The following is a 16,036-nucleotide window of genomic DNA, read 5'->3' on the forward strand; positions in this document are numbered from 1 at the left end:
CTGATCACCTAAGTTAAGCACCATTGAATCTGGTCAGTAGCAGATGGGTAGTTATTTAGGATTAGGAGACGATGTATGTAGAAGAATGTCGACACCTCCATGCAAGTGCTGTAAGAACGCAACGTCTCATCTTCCCTGATGGTGATACATATGCGACTGGGGACTGCTCGTGAATTTCGTACTCCCATGAAATTACCTCCTTTGGAGGAAGCCGATTCAACCTATCTAAAGCGAGTGCCGCTTCAGTATCATTATGAACTCAAATGGCTGGGCTGATTTTTTTTTTTTTTTTTTTTTTTAATTTAACACAAATGTATTTTATGTGTCTGGGAATGTTTTTAGATATGGGAAGCATTCTAATACAAAACCTAAGTATTGAAAATCAATCGAAAAAACTTGATTAAGAAGGAACAGTCCAATTTTAACTAAAGTTAATACTCTTATACAGGCTAACATCAAATACATTTGAGAAGTTTTATCACCACACAAGCAGAAGTCCTCAACATATAAAATAAACAGTAAGTTCTTTGATAAGACAATGGCATGTTTGAAATGAATATTCCTGTTTAGAGCACATTAGAACCATGATACTTGACTTTTGCATTTTAAACTTTAATTCAAGCCATCATATAAAGATAATTTTATAAAATCAGCAGTTGGTTCGCTACAATGTAATATAGGCTACAATGTATTGCAGACTAAGTTGCTGCAAGGAGGCATGTGAAGCTTTCTTTTAGTACACCAAGGTGGATCCTTGACTAGAGTAGGCAATCAATCGATTTGATTGAAAAATGGATGAATTCACTAATTTAGACAATCATAAAGGCATTGGATGTGTAGAACATTCGTTGATCCCCATTCAATCCTGAGCAACGTCGGGTTTCCCTACAAGTATATAAACATTAGTAAATATATACTCTTTTCAACCACATGTTTGCTGGTAAATACAATAGACTTACATTAAAAAAAAAAAAAAAAAAGAAATTTAAATCAAAGAAAAATATTAAGTAGGTGTTTACTAAATTTCTATCGAATCAACTGAAACATTATCAACAGGTTGGTAAGGATTACACTACATGCCAAAGTATAAGAATAATTAATTTTATGGATACATTTATTTTCAAAGAAGGATCCTGCTCACTCTGTTGCTCTTAAAAATCAATTAAACAATCTATTACACTCCCTATAAAGTATACTATCAATATTCAAAATTTCATAAAAATCTGTCTAATAGAATTATTTTTTTATTTGAAATCACACACACACACACACACACACAATTTGAATGCTTACTAGATACTATCCTCAAGTGTTTAAGGTCTCTCTATATAGAGGTCTGTCAGGACAACCCGACATGAGGATACTTTTTTCTACAAGTAAATCCTGACCAAATATTAAAAATCACATAGTATTCGCAGCTCAAATAATATCTTTTCTATGGCTAATTCACATTACAAGGAATGGTGCACCTTTTCCAAGTGATGTTACCTCAAGTAATAGCACAAAGCTGGATACTCCACGAGACTAGATAAATTCTTGTCCTGGCATCCAATAAAACCAAGACAAAAGATAAACTACAACATATGAAAATGGTCAATTGGAGAGAGGAAAATTATGTTCTCAATTTCTTTACCAACTCAGTGTTTGAGAGATAATGAATTTAATGAAACATTTGAATATCTATCTCATATAGAGTTCAAGTGTTAGCCCCAGGTAGTGGGCCCCTTGATCTGTGAACTTCGACAAGTAAAATAGAACAAAAAAATAGCAAGTGCCCCTGCATTAACCTGGAAAGTAAAGGACCCAAGAGACTCCTGTTCCATGAAACTCATATTATGTTACATTTTCATGAATAATAAAAAATTTAAAACTGGAGCAGAATAGCAGTATCATATTATGAACAGAAAATGTCAGTGTTAATTCTATGCTTTCATTGGATGCATAGTGAGTATTAATGTAATGCTTCCATAAGTGAATAAAAAATAGAAAATATTTGTTAATTGCATAAATATTGAACCCCTTCTCTCCAAATAATCTCACAAATAAAACTTAAAATTGTTTTAAGATTTGGAAAAAAAAAAATAAAAATAAAACATCCTCAAAGGGAACTGACCCTTAACACTCAGTTTATGAGTCTAGGAGCCATATAAAATTAGCTGCAACAGGAAACATTTTAAAATTTAAATTTCTCAAAACTGCCAACCTTAACTTCATTCGCTATTTGAAAGCTAGCTAGATTCTATTAAAAATAGCATTTGATAATGCGTGTTGATATGAAAAACTTAAAAGGCAACTTAAATGTTTAAAACTTGGCTAGGATACAGAGAAGAGATTTCAGAATCGCAATTGTTTCTTACAAAAATAATAGAGTTGTATGAAATTGTAATCACCATAATCATACATTTGTTCATTGTAGCTATATCACGTTGATTGTATCAGTTATGATATTCTGTAATCTGCTAAAATAAGTTATTAAGGGAGAAAGTTTATTTAAGAAAGTCTCTGTTAACTGCCATTGTTCTAACAAATATTATGAACAGACTATAGTAGGTAGCTTGGAAATCTAAGATTACAGTCTGTCATAACGTAAGCACTGAAAATTGTAGAAATTATGCAAACAAATGGAGTAATGCTATGAAGATAATTAAAAAGTGAGCTGTGCAAGGACAGAAATTCAAGAATAACATTTGCATAATTTATAAGTTGTGTATTTGTGTCAGATTAACGTAGATGTGCACAATGATGCATGTTTGGTGTCAGCGTAATGAAGATCAGCAATGGAAAAAATATCGGGCTCTGGATTTTATCACTCAAAAGATGAGATACCATTTTGAAGAAATTAATCACTTTTAAAAGCACAGTTACATGCTGAGGAAGTAAGCCATTTGAGATAACAGAAGTTACATCCATTTCAGCTGAGAGACCTCCTACTAAGTCAGTTTTTATGTCCATTAAACAGTGAATAATTCTCAACCAGACTTGTGGAGTCTATTCCGAATGACAGAATATATAAACTGTGTCAATCGCTTTATTGCAGATTAGTAAAATATCAATATTTCACTAAATATACGTCACAAAAAAATGACAATTGTACCATCAAAGGGTTGCTTTAAGGTTAGTTATTTCCCAAAATCTTATTCAAATTCATGCTATAATCACAAAGTTACGGCATTTTATTTATTATCAAGGTAATTTTACTGTCCATTGCTTTATTGCAGATCTCTTAAAATGCCAAAAGAACAGGCGATTAAAGGTTATCGAAAAGCAAAGGATAGTTGCTGGACTCGCAGAAGTATTGCCCATCAAAAGATTTAGCCACGGAGCTGGAAAGGAATCCAAGAACCTTGGCCTCATTCTTGAACAACCCGAACACAAAATCCAGAAAATAAAGGTACCAGGAGAAACCTTTCACATCGTGATATTCGAAAAATTTGTAGGGAAGTCAACCGAAACCCAAACAGCACCAGTGCTTCCATTTTTGCAAGAGCTGGAATCGCTCCAAGATTCAGGCAGGCCGGATACAATGTGTTGAATGAGACTGCAAGGAACATCAAACCTCTTCCAAGGCCTCCATTGAGTAAACAACAGAGGGAAATACGAATGGCTTGGACACAGAATTACATGAAAATAGATTTCCAACAGGTCCTATTTAGGGATGAGGCCCATGTTACTCTTGACGGTCCAGATAGATGGACCAAAGTTTGAAACCCGAATGGAACTCCAACCCGTTACAGAGTTCATCATCAACAAGGAGGTGGAGGCATCCTGTTTTGGGCGGGAATCATTGAGAATAACTTGATTGGACCATGCAGAGTGCCAGAGGGTATAAAGCTTACTAGCAATGCATGCGCAGCCTTTTTGGATAATCATTTGTCGACATGACTAGATGACCTACCATTGTCACTTTCAGATGATTTTTATACAGGATAATGTATCATCCCATTCTGTTTGGGGCAACTGCAGCCTTCCTTGAATATATGGGATCCATTGTGGAAACTTTCATGACCTTAACCACATTGAATATCTCTGGTCAATATTAAAAAGAGGAGTTTATGAGGGAGGAGAGCAATTTACTTCAAAGGATGCCTTCTGGAGAAACATAGTTGATGTTGCTAGAGCCATAACTCCTTTTAAGATCAAACAATTGACTTCCTTGTGGGACAAAAGGTTGTTTTAAGTTATTTTAAAAAATGATGGATATGTCGATAATTAATTTATACGAGACTTATACCAAGGATATGCTTTAGTTTATTATTCTTTGACAGAAAAATATAATAAAAAGTTCACAAGACATTGTATTTTTGCCCTAAAAACAACATTTTAAGAGACCTGCAATAAAGCGATGGACAGTGGAAATTCCTTCCTTGTTATAGAATAAAACGTCATAACTTTGTGAATATCCCATGAATTTTAATAAAATTTTTGGAAATAACTAACCTAAGCAGTCGTTTGATATAATTTTCATATTGTTGTAATGTATATTTAGTGAAATTTTGATATTTTACTTAACTGCAATAAAGCGATTGACACAGTTTATATTTTCTTTTCAACCACTCCAGGCAGGGAGAGATTTGATTTCTATTGGTCTCAAAAGGCAGTGGCCCTAAGCAAACAAACTTTTTGTGTTCGGTTAGAGCTGATGTTTTCATTCAGTCAAGCTCATAGAACAGTCAGAATTTTAAGCAGATGCTCAGTTGTTTTGTATTTAAGTAGGAAGTGTTGTTCCAATTACAGGTCAGTCATTCAATAAAGAAGTCAAGTACGATTATATCACACACAGTTTCATATTGTTTTTATTTTGGGTAAAAATAAAAACAAGGGGTTTCTATATAATTACATAAGGTTTTGATTTTTGGTAATTTTGACAAGTTGGATCATTTGAGATTTCATTCATAACTGTCTTACCTCCCACCATCTAAACATTAAACAGCAAGATTAGAAAAATAAATCTGTTTAATACTCAAATTATTTGGTGTCTAAATTTCTGATATAAGACTATTATCTAATTGGATTGTTCAGACTACTGTTCTCATTGAGTGTTATTTGTACAATGTTTCGGTCAATGTAACTTCCGACCTTCTGCAGGTGTATCTTGTTGACCGAAATGTGCAAATAACAATCAAGATGAGAACAGTAATCTAAAGAATGCAAATAATTTGAATAATCAATATAGTAATTCAAAGTTATATACATATATATAATTAATTTTTATACATATTTATCATCCACATGTATTAATATCATGTGCACTAACAATCATCAGTGTGGCTTATAATTGTATCGCTGGTCGAACAATTTAAACCCAAGTTAGAATTAGTTAAACCCATCTAACATCTCATCTCTAAACCCTATATTTATGAATATAGCAAGTTTTAAAAAATATGTTTGATCTGTAAAGGCAGAGAACATATGTAATATTGCTTAATTTAAAACTTCACATTTCTCCTAAAGTGCTCAACTTGAACAGAGTCATGCTCACTATGCATCCTGCATCAAATGTATAAAATTTTAAAAAGACACAGTAAAATCTTACCGATGTGTCCCAAGGATGCAAGTCAATTGTTTGATAAAATATGATACATTGCGATGCACAGAAAACTGTCCAATGTGGATTCTATTTTATCTCCCGTTTTTTCTTTTTTTTGGTCCCCCCCAACAAAAGGAGGGTGGACCTGCAAATTCACTCTTGTCCGTTCGTCTGTCTGCATTTTTCTCAATAACGACACTTTGGTTGGAATTTTTTGAAATTTTGTACAAACATTAAACATAATATGAGTAAAAAAGTAACAGAACGGATTTTCCAGGAAACTCCAGTTGCCCCCGGGTCAAAATAGCTTAAATTGACACTTTTGTGCTTATTAAAAAAAAAAAAAAAAAAAAAAAAAAAATTTATGGTTTAGATTTTTATAAAACTTTCTGAAAAGTTTTAACTAACCGATTTCTACATAATTTTGTTTGTCTATACTTCACGATAGCTCTTGGGTGTGCCCTAGGGGCTCTTTTAGGGCTAATAAAAACACTATTTTTGGGACTATTTTACCATATTTGTCCAAAATTTTCTGCGTATGTCTATTTAGCAGTTTTGCATGGTGCTGAACTCAAATTTACATATGTTAAGGCCTAAAACTGCACCGTTTGTTCTTTTTCACCAGGATTTGACGTCCCATGGGAACTTTTGGGGCTGAGGGAGGGGGGGGGGGCTGAACTTAATCATCTTTTTTATGCCTTGTTCACTGTGTACTCACGGTGGGAGCATGCATGCTTCACCTGTTTTATTCAAGCTAACTATGACCAGACCTATGTACCTATTATTTTTTAAACATTTATTTTTATGACAAGGATCAGAAAAATACATTACTTGGCTGTACAATACAACAATGAACAAAAATTCTCAGATCAGAACCCCATTTTCACCTCCTTACAAGAACAGACTCATTGGAACATCACCAAAAACAGCTTCTTTGCAATGTTCATTCTTTAATTTTGGTCACATGATCCCTCCTGCTGGTGGAGGGATGAGAGTCACATTTATATTGTTACTAGCAGGCCACCCGGCGTTGCTCGGTCATAAAATATGCTTAAAACATGATATTTTAATTTATGCAGATTTTGTATTTATTATTATAGAGCCAATTCTCTATTGAATATTATATTGTACTCAATATATAGCAGTAATTTTAAAAGATAAAAAATATGATTTGGGTGCCATTAGCTAGAATCAAAACCAAAAAAAACATTTAGCTTTCTAGCAATATTTACTACTATCTGAGCTAACAACATATGCATATCAAAACCTGACAAATAAATGTATATTCGCACATGTATAGAGCATACACACTATGTTAAACTTCACCTGCCAAGTTTCAATTTTGACCCTTTAGCAGCTATTTTTCAAGTTAAAAAACAAATCTATTTTTGTTACACAAGTCTGAACATGTCATATATCAAGTTTGTAGACCAAAAATTAAGAGAGTAGCTTGATAGAGATATAGAGATTTACTTTGAATACAACTCCAAATGCTATGCACAATGTAGAAAATGTGCACGTGTGTGTAATAGTATATCCTTTTTAAAGTCATTGGTATATTCACAACTAAAGATATACGCAAGCTGTATTCACTTTTAAAATAGAAGAGTTAGCTTTTAATAGCAATGACAGTGTGAAAAATAACTCAACTTTATATATGTATAAATGCGATTTATGGAAGAAAAAGTGTCAAAATTATAAAGAAGTACTTATCAAGATTTAAATGTTTGTTTTTCCCCCATCTTATTGTGAGCATCATAACAAAATTCCTCAGGGACTTATAAAAATTAATTTGTGGATCCAAGGACTCATTAAATGTAAAAACTATCAGAATCACAAAAAATTTTTAGAATGCATTGAAAAGGTCCTCAGTTAGATAACATTCGTAGGACTATTTTGCATTAAAACTTTCATAACAAAATAAACCACCTAAAAGTAAATATATAAAACATCTTAATCTCAAGAGACAATGGATATCTACTGTAATGATAACTGCGAAGGAAGTCTCTAGTGAATGACATGTTGTGAAATACTGCAAACGCACTTCTCCTGTACTTGTATCGGTTGAATCCAGTTAAAGATGACAATGCCGATTATGCAGAGAAAGATTGGGATTATTTCAGAGCTTTTCTTCTCCTAGAATAGTTGCACAACCAAGGTTTCAAAGTCTAGTCTTCTCTACTATTTAATCCATAGTTGGAGTATCCATACAGATATATACTACAACGTATAAAAATGGTTAATTGGGGAGAGGAAAATTATGTTCTCAATTCTTTACTAACTCAGTGTTTGAGAAATAAAGAACTTAAATGGAACATTCGAATATCTATGTATCTCATATAGAGTTCAAGTGTTAGCCCCTGGTTGTGGGCCCCTTGATTTCTGAGAACTTCGACTGAAGTAAAATAAAACAAAAGATATATGGATTCATACTTTTTTTTCAAGAGTATTAGTGAAAGTGATGTAGTAGTCTTAAGATAACTAACCTGGCACACCAAGTCGCCTGTTAAACATTTACGAAGTCGTTTCAATTGATGTCAGCACAGTTAGGAGATGGGTTCACCAATTTCAGAGTGGCGACATGGATGCAAGTGACAAAGCGCGCCCCGAATGCTCATGCACAACCACCAACTCATCGATAGCAAAAGTGCATTGAGAATAGTGACCATGTAGAAAAAAAAATTTTTTTGCACACTAAAAGTTGCTCGTTTTAATGGTACCAACCACTCCATACAAACTAAAAACATCATTTGCAACAACATTTACTCTGGTCAGGCTGAAGCAGCTTCTACCTAGGCTTGCATTACATCCCAAATCATGGTAGCCCATGCACGGTGGCTGAGAGTCCATGTCGAGGAATAATGCCATTCCAAGATGGCCTTCCGTAATGCCTAGGATTGATCCCCATGTAATCAGTACCATATTATGTGTTTCAAAGCACTTGTGCTGCTACAAGTGAATTACTGTCCATATCTGGTGAAAAGTCATCTTTCATGGACATATGTTTGTGCATAAATAGAACACAGCTGATCTTGAGTCAGAAATAAAAACTATCCTTTACAGCTAGTGGTAGTTCCTGTGGTGATCATAGATCAGAGACAAACATATGCCTCGACAGAGAAAACATGACAGAAAAGTCCAAAAGTCAGCTTCACACGAAACTGTAGTTACTCTTAAACCAATCCTGTAGGATCATCTGCAGTACATATAGAAGTGTAACAAAGTAGAACAGAGGACTCTTCCCTTAAATTCTCACATGAAAGATCTTTGTTTTTCAATAAAAGCATTACTACTACAAATAAGCCAATGAAATGATAAACGTTAACTCATACTGATTCTGTCAACCAATCAAATCTTATGCTTTGTGTAGAGAGAAAAAACAAACAAAAAAAAACAACCTGGCAAAATTGTACATAAAGAATGGGGGGGGGGAGCATACATAAGCAGAGGAAGATAAATAATCTATACTTACATCAAAGACCTTATTATCATTATACTTGCAGAAATCTTGTATTCTAAGAAAAGCTGAAATAGAGAAATAAAAAAATCTCATTAAAGTTGGTTGAATACACAAAGAATCTACAAAACAAAAACAAATACGCAACGAAAGTGTTTGCAATTAATGCATAAATCTTTATAAAAAGACGACATCCAATCAGAGCTGTGTAGCTTAAACTCTCAATAAACTTAAGAAATCTTTCACTGCAATAACTTTTATATGTACTATACTGGGGGAGTGGAGGGGTGCTCAGTGGTAAAATATGCTTAAATGATATTTTAATTTGTCCAAATTTTCTATGTCATGATTTCAAAAGTAAGAAAAAAGTATTTGGGTGCCATCAGCTAGAATCAAAAATGAAAGCAACACTATCATTCAAAGCTGGTGACGTTACCACTGTACCAACGTGACACACATATGAACTAATTAAAAATAAACTAAGATGAATGTACAATGATTTTTTCAATTTTGATCTTTTTTTTTTTAACCCCTATTTTAACTAAAGACCCATAAAAGAACAGTCCGTAAAAAATCCAATCATTTGAGGCCCCTAGCGTTGCTCTGCGACTTTTAGTTTCGGAGGAGATAAAGTTTGAAAACATGGAGACAGACAAACAGACATATAGCCTTATATATATATTAGATATTATTTATAACTAGCATGATCCGTGGAAATTCCACTGAATGAGAAATAGGTTTTGTGCCAGTTGGCACAGTTTAATATTCAAATTTAAAATCGTTAAATACAATTTAGGCGCGCAGTGCAATTGATTGTTTCGGCGCGTTAAAAAAAATGAAAAATGACACCCACGCAAATTCCGGCATGACCTTTATATACCAAAGGTGCGGACCTAGTCGAAAACACCATGTGATGTCTTCCATCCAATGGAATTCCTCCTAGGACACATTTTAAAACTGATTTTCTAGAGCTCGTTTGGAGCCGATCAAATCGAATATAAACAAGCACAAACACAAAATCTATCTCTTTAGTCTCTTAGCCTTTCGAGCATTCTTTCGTCTCTTTAAACTCTTCCGACTCATTCAACGCTTTCTCATATGGACTTACCACGCGTACAAACATCAATTATTTCATTTCCACTGCTCCGCGCATTAATACTCTTTTTTAACAGACGAACATTAATATTGTCTGTTACAAATTTGAACATTCAAAGAACACAAAAAAAAAAGACTCTCCATCTTTCATATGAACTCAAAAAAAAGAACTCTGAAATATTGAGAACTATGTTTTAACTTGTTATTGTTTGTTATTTCTATTCCGGAAATAAACCTCCATTTGTGTTGCACATAAGATTTCTTATTTTTATTTTTATTATTTGTGGAGGAAGTCAGTTCCCAAAAAAAGGCCAGGCGACCCCCACAGTTTCGATAAAGCTCTTGGCAGATGGTGTTTTTTTTTTTTTTTTTTTTTTATCCTGATTCTTTTGAGTGTTTCCGTCCCTTAATGTTTCACTGACTTCTTTCTTCAGTGAAGAACCACTGCACATCAAAATGACGAATTCCTTTTTCACACCACTATAACAATGATCATATTATTATAATCTTAAAAAATGAAACTATAAAGGGAGGTCACTCATTTTTATCCAGGGTTGCTAGATTGTCCTTTCTTAAATTTTGTGAATTTGGCCTTCTTTGAAGCAGTTTAGCCTTCAAAAATTGTACTTGGCCTTTTTTCAAAGCGTAACATGCAGATGAACTAAAGAAAGGAACAAGCAGGATATTATATACATGTTTTGTTTTGAAGAAAAAAAAAAAAAAAGAAAAGAAAAGCAGGTTTTCCAAGTTAATGTTTGTTTGTTTTTAATGAAAGAAATTTAAATACAATTTATTTTAAATGTATTTTTTAGTTATTTGGCTAGTCTTTAGATCATCCCCTCCTCCCAACATGTAATCTAAAAGTCAATCTGTGTTGGAGAAGGGGGCACTTCAAACAAAGCTTAAGAGAGTGAGATACAACAGCAGCCAAATACAACAGGCTCATAAACTATAGGATAGGCAACTGTGTTGCTAGAGGATTTAAGACCTTTTCACTGAATGGTAGAAGTTAGGGTCACCAGAGAATGTCTGAAAAAAAAAAAAAAAAAAAAAATTAGATTTTTTTTTTTTTTTTTTTTTATATAGATGTCATATTAGTTGGCATGGTCTATCCCCACCACCAAAAATAAATTTTAGGATTGATCTTGCCCATGCAATCTTGTTTCAGAAGTTTGGAGAAAGAATCAACAATTTGTATTATTCGAACTAGTGTTTTGCCCGATGTAACCTCTGATCTTTAGGTGCAACTTGTCAAACTAAAATTTATACTAGAACTGTACGCAAAGCGCCTGTGATATAATGGATATAAGTGCTAAGTAATAATTAGTTATAAGTAACAGTCTTTTGGAGGTTGATTGATGGTTCAATCATCAATGCAGACGATACTAAGAATACAATTATGAATTACTTAAGACTTCTATTTAGTTATGACTAACAGAATGAGAGCAAGCCACATTGATAGATTAAATTAAGAGTTCCGTTCAAAATTCTGCACAAATTCCCCAAGTTCGTCCAGAAGCACCTGAAAAAGGTCATCGGTTACAGTGTCCAAAACATTGCGAGAATATTGAAGATGAGAAACTGTGGCACTATCTCTAGAATGGGTTTAATTGCTTCCTCTGAAGGAGGAAGTTCCATGGGAGTATGAAATTCACAAGTGGTCCCCAGTCGAATGTATATCCTTGTTAAGGAAGATGATGACATAAGGTTTTTGCAACTTTTGCAGGGAGGTGTTGACGTCCTATATACAGTGCCTCGTATTCCCAAATTATTCACCATTTGATATTCTTAAATCGGTCACCCATCTGGTACTGACCAAGCTCAATGTTGCTTAACTTCAGTGATCTAGCAAGAATCAGTGTGTCAACGTGATTACATCATATGCACCAAGATGAGAACAGTAGTCTGAATAATCTAAATTATTTTTCAGAATTGATTTCGACATAGCTGAATATATCTACTAATGCAATGCAAAAAGAAACGAAAAAAGAAAAAGGATCGTTGTTGTGGCCCCAGAGTTTGTCTATTTGAAAATGGGGTATAGGATCAGGCAAGGAGTGCTTGTGTGAGGTGTGTAAAAAAAAAAAAAAAAAATCTTCAAGGTCTCAGTATATCAATTATTCATCAATATTCAAGATGAAAAGAAATAGCTTCCCCTCAGCACACATTGCCTAAATAACAAGATATCAAGATTCCTCACCCCTGCTTAAAGCGAAAGTTAGCAATTTTTTTTTTTTTTTTGCTTTCCATGGGTCTGCTAGTATAATTAAATATATCATTGAAAAATAGCAAAAATTTTTTTTCTTCTTTTGCTAATGTTGATAATCTATGTTACCTTATGTAATAGTTGAAAGGAGGTGACAAAAAAAAAATGCCCCCCCTCACATTTACAAATAAATCTACTCTATTATTAACATGGATGGCACAAGAAGGGTAATGGTCAATTGAGGACATGGCTCCCAATGGTCAAAATTTACTTGGTAGCTTTGACTAGGCTTTGCATCTTTTTGGTGTAGATGATGGAATCCCAAATGGTTGAAGTATGCTGAGGAGTCAGCAGCGGACAGACTTGAGTGAATTGCCTTAAGGCAGTGAAGACACTTGGAACTGGCTCAACCCACCCCTATCACAAGTAATTATTATCAGTTTAAATACTCTAGTTATTTTCCTGCCTCTCCCCCATTCTTTGTCTAAATTCAGTTCATTTTCTTAAAATACAATTTTCCTTTCTTTTCATGTAGAAATAAAGACAGACATCCAGACTCCAGATATACCCTGAAACAATAAACAAGAAGCCAACAAAACAATAAAGCTAGAAAAAAAAAAAAAAATCAAAGTAAAACGTTTAGTCAATAATCTGCAGATAATGAAATTGAACATAAGTTGTAGGACAAAGTCTAAAAGAAAAGAAAAAAAAAAAAAAGACACTCATTATCATCATATTTGGTTTAATGTCCATTTTTTTTTTTTATGCTGGCATGTGTTGGACGCTTTTTAGAAATTTACTTTCAAATTAAAATGCTTCCAATCAGGTCTTTATCTCTTTCTTTCAAGTCCATTTTTATCACTTCATCCCACGTTTTTGTTGGCCTTCACCCATGAACTGGATATGCTACTTCAACTGTTCTACATCTGCTGACAACTCTCATCCACTCTTTCAATGTGACTATACCATCAAAGTCTCCTGATCTGCACACACTTCCCTATACTCTCCAGACTTATTCTTCCTCTGAAGTTATTAGAACTAAACCAGTGTTTAAGACTTATTACGTTCAGAAAATCTTTTGAAAGGAATCTATAAATAATATTATCCGATCCACATTTATCTAAACTAAAATTTTAAACTATTTATCCATGGTAGTTATTTCTAACCCATCAAATTTCCATGTTTTCTTTGAATACGAGGGTCGTTCTAAAGGCTCCCATTTTTCTTATTTTAACTTGAAAAGTTTAAGAGTTATGAGAAAAACGGCATCATTAAAACAAGCGATTTTTGTGTTCCAGAATATATTTTTCTACATGGTCACCACCATTCCCAGTGCATTTTTACAAGGAATTCAATGACACCTGTAGGTTTCTGACACACACCAAGACAGGGGGTTGCTTTCTTAGAGTTCCACACCAATATTTACAAGAAAGATGAATCTTTCAGGTCATGAATGCATAAGTTCAGTCATCATAACAATGCAATTTTTTCTGCAACCCTCTTTGATCCATTTAGACAGAATGAAAAATTAGAAGGCATTACTTTTGGAATGACCCTTGTATAAACCTAAAAATAAATTCTCTTTACTGCCTCAATAAAAGAATTAAATAAAAAAAAAGTTCAATTTACTTTTCTCATGTGAATGCCAGACATTCACAGCAAGAACACATCTTCCTTTCTTCTGTAGATTTAACATCAAAGGGAATTTCCAGGCTGTGAAGTCAGAACATATAACGTCTTACTGATTGTTAGGATTAAAAATCAGTAACTCCCAATATTCAGACTGTTGATTCTTCAGAGATTAAAAAAATCTGACACTAACTTTCTAACCATAGTTGCAAAGTCAAAAGGTCTAAGATCTAACACAGACTCAGTATTCAAAAATATCCAATTCCTTATTTTAATGTATTCCAAGGTTGAAATTTAATTCCGTGGAGATAAAATAAAAAATAAAAAAAAAAAAAAAAAAAAAAATCAGATTAACTCCTAGCATTCTTACAAGACAGATTTCAAAATCCTGCCTAAAACTTTTCATCTATGGAACAAGTTACTATGGAACTGTTTCCTTGCATGCTACAACCAGGTTGTCTTCAAATACAAAGTCAAATATTTGTCATAAACTGTCTTCATAAGTAATGAACTTTTGTTCATCCCGTATATCACTTTCAATCCTCTTATAATATTCTTCATCATTCCACTGACAATTTATCCATCTCATTAACCCCTACAGTTTGGTAGCTTTTTAACTTTGCAAGTGGTGACTACAAAAACGACTTTAATAGTGAAGATATTTAAGTCGGCAGTGGTGATGGGATGCTCTCAGCTTTCTATACAGATTTATAGATTTTTTTTTTTTCTTAAAAATAACTTTACAGTTTAATGAGAGAAAATACACTCCCCACCATTTCTGACGGAAAGCGTAAGCTTATAAGAATAAAATAATAGAACCCATTTTCTTCTAATTAAAGTATTACTCTAACAGTTCTCACTTGCCTTAGATTAAAACTTTAAAAAAGATAAATCAAAAACGATTACCATCATAATTTTTATACATCTGAAAGAAATAAAAAATAAAAACTGACTTATCCAGAACATTTTAGACTTATTAAAATGCTGTTTAGTTTCAATAACCAAGAAACTTCATGCCAAAACATCAAAAACGGTTGTTGCTTCGGAAACAAATTTATTTTCAGCTTCCACCAGACACTTAGAATTCTTTTTATTGTTCCCGGTTCATAAGGTTTTGCAGAAAAAAGGCAGATCAAATAAAGTTATTAATGCATAAATTGCCATTATACACTTCTGAAACGTGGATTCTAAAGAAAGCTCAACTCACAAAAATGGTGGAGCTATTTGAGAACAAAAGCTGGGAAGAGTTGAAGAGACAGGGGAGGGCCGACACAAGAAAGAAACTGGAAGTGAAAAATCATATTGGACAGTAAAATGGAAAACAGAAAACTGGTTTGGACATGTGATTGGCAGTGTGGAATACACAACTACACCTACAGGTTTTATAAAGATAGCCTTTCTGGGAAAATAACCAGCAGAAGACCAACTCAACATTGGACAGTCTGTTGCGACCTATTAAAATGTATAAACTCGTTTCTGCACAAACGAATTCGCACATGTTTGAATTAATATAAAAACAAATAATTTGGACCAATCAAAGGATTTTCTTAATTTAATCAAAATGGCCTTTCTAGAAGTCACTTTGATCCTTGAGAGCCAGATTTTTCTTCAATGAACAAATTGAGCTGAAATCCATGCATCCTTAGCGCCCCTTCGTTGGCTTTGAGCCTGCTAGCATGTCAACTTACGCAATACTCATTTACAAAGCTTCACACATTGTCATCTGCTCATTCAAATTCATTGAAATATTACAAACCTTATTCACTGAATTTTCTAAAAAAAACAAAAAAAAAAAACATGGACTCTTATTAACAACTTTTAATAAAATATTTATATAATTGAGAAGTTTTGATTACGATTTTCTGACCCATGTAATGTATGGCCGTTAAACTATCAACCGATTTTTTTGATATCTCAACTAATGAATCTCCCTTGTTTTACAAAGACTCTAAAACATTCATGAACATTCTATGTTTTTCTATTGCAGTAAACTTCCATTTTAAATATATATATATATATATATATATATATATATATATATATATATATATATATATATATATATATTGTGAATACATGCCTTCTGAACTCATTATTTTGTTTATTGGATAACACATCTCGT

At 33.2% G+C, this 16,036-nt stretch overlaps 1 protein-coding gene across 1 annotated transcript in view; it reads right to left on the reverse strand.

Moving 5' to 3' along the window:
- Window positions 1-16,036, reverse strand: part of LOC145293845 (uncharacterized) — a 99,435-nt gene that overhangs the window by 43,268 nt on the left and 40,131 nt on the right. Inside the window, exon 2 of the mRNA XM_080140525.1 lies at window positions 9,000-9,052. Coding sequence (XP_079996651.1) covers window positions 9,000-9,052 — 53 coding nt within the window. The remainder of the gene's footprint in view (window positions 1-8,999; window positions 9,053-16,036) is intronic.

Source organism: Euprymna scolopes, chromosome 15 (assembly GCF_053919585.1).
Source record: "Euprymna scolopes isolate OS-2025 chromosome 15, ASM5391958v1, whole genome shotgun sequence".
NCBI classification, from domain to species: Eukaryota; Metazoa; Mollusca; class Cephalopoda; order Sepiida; family Sepiolidae; genus Euprymna; species Euprymna scolopes.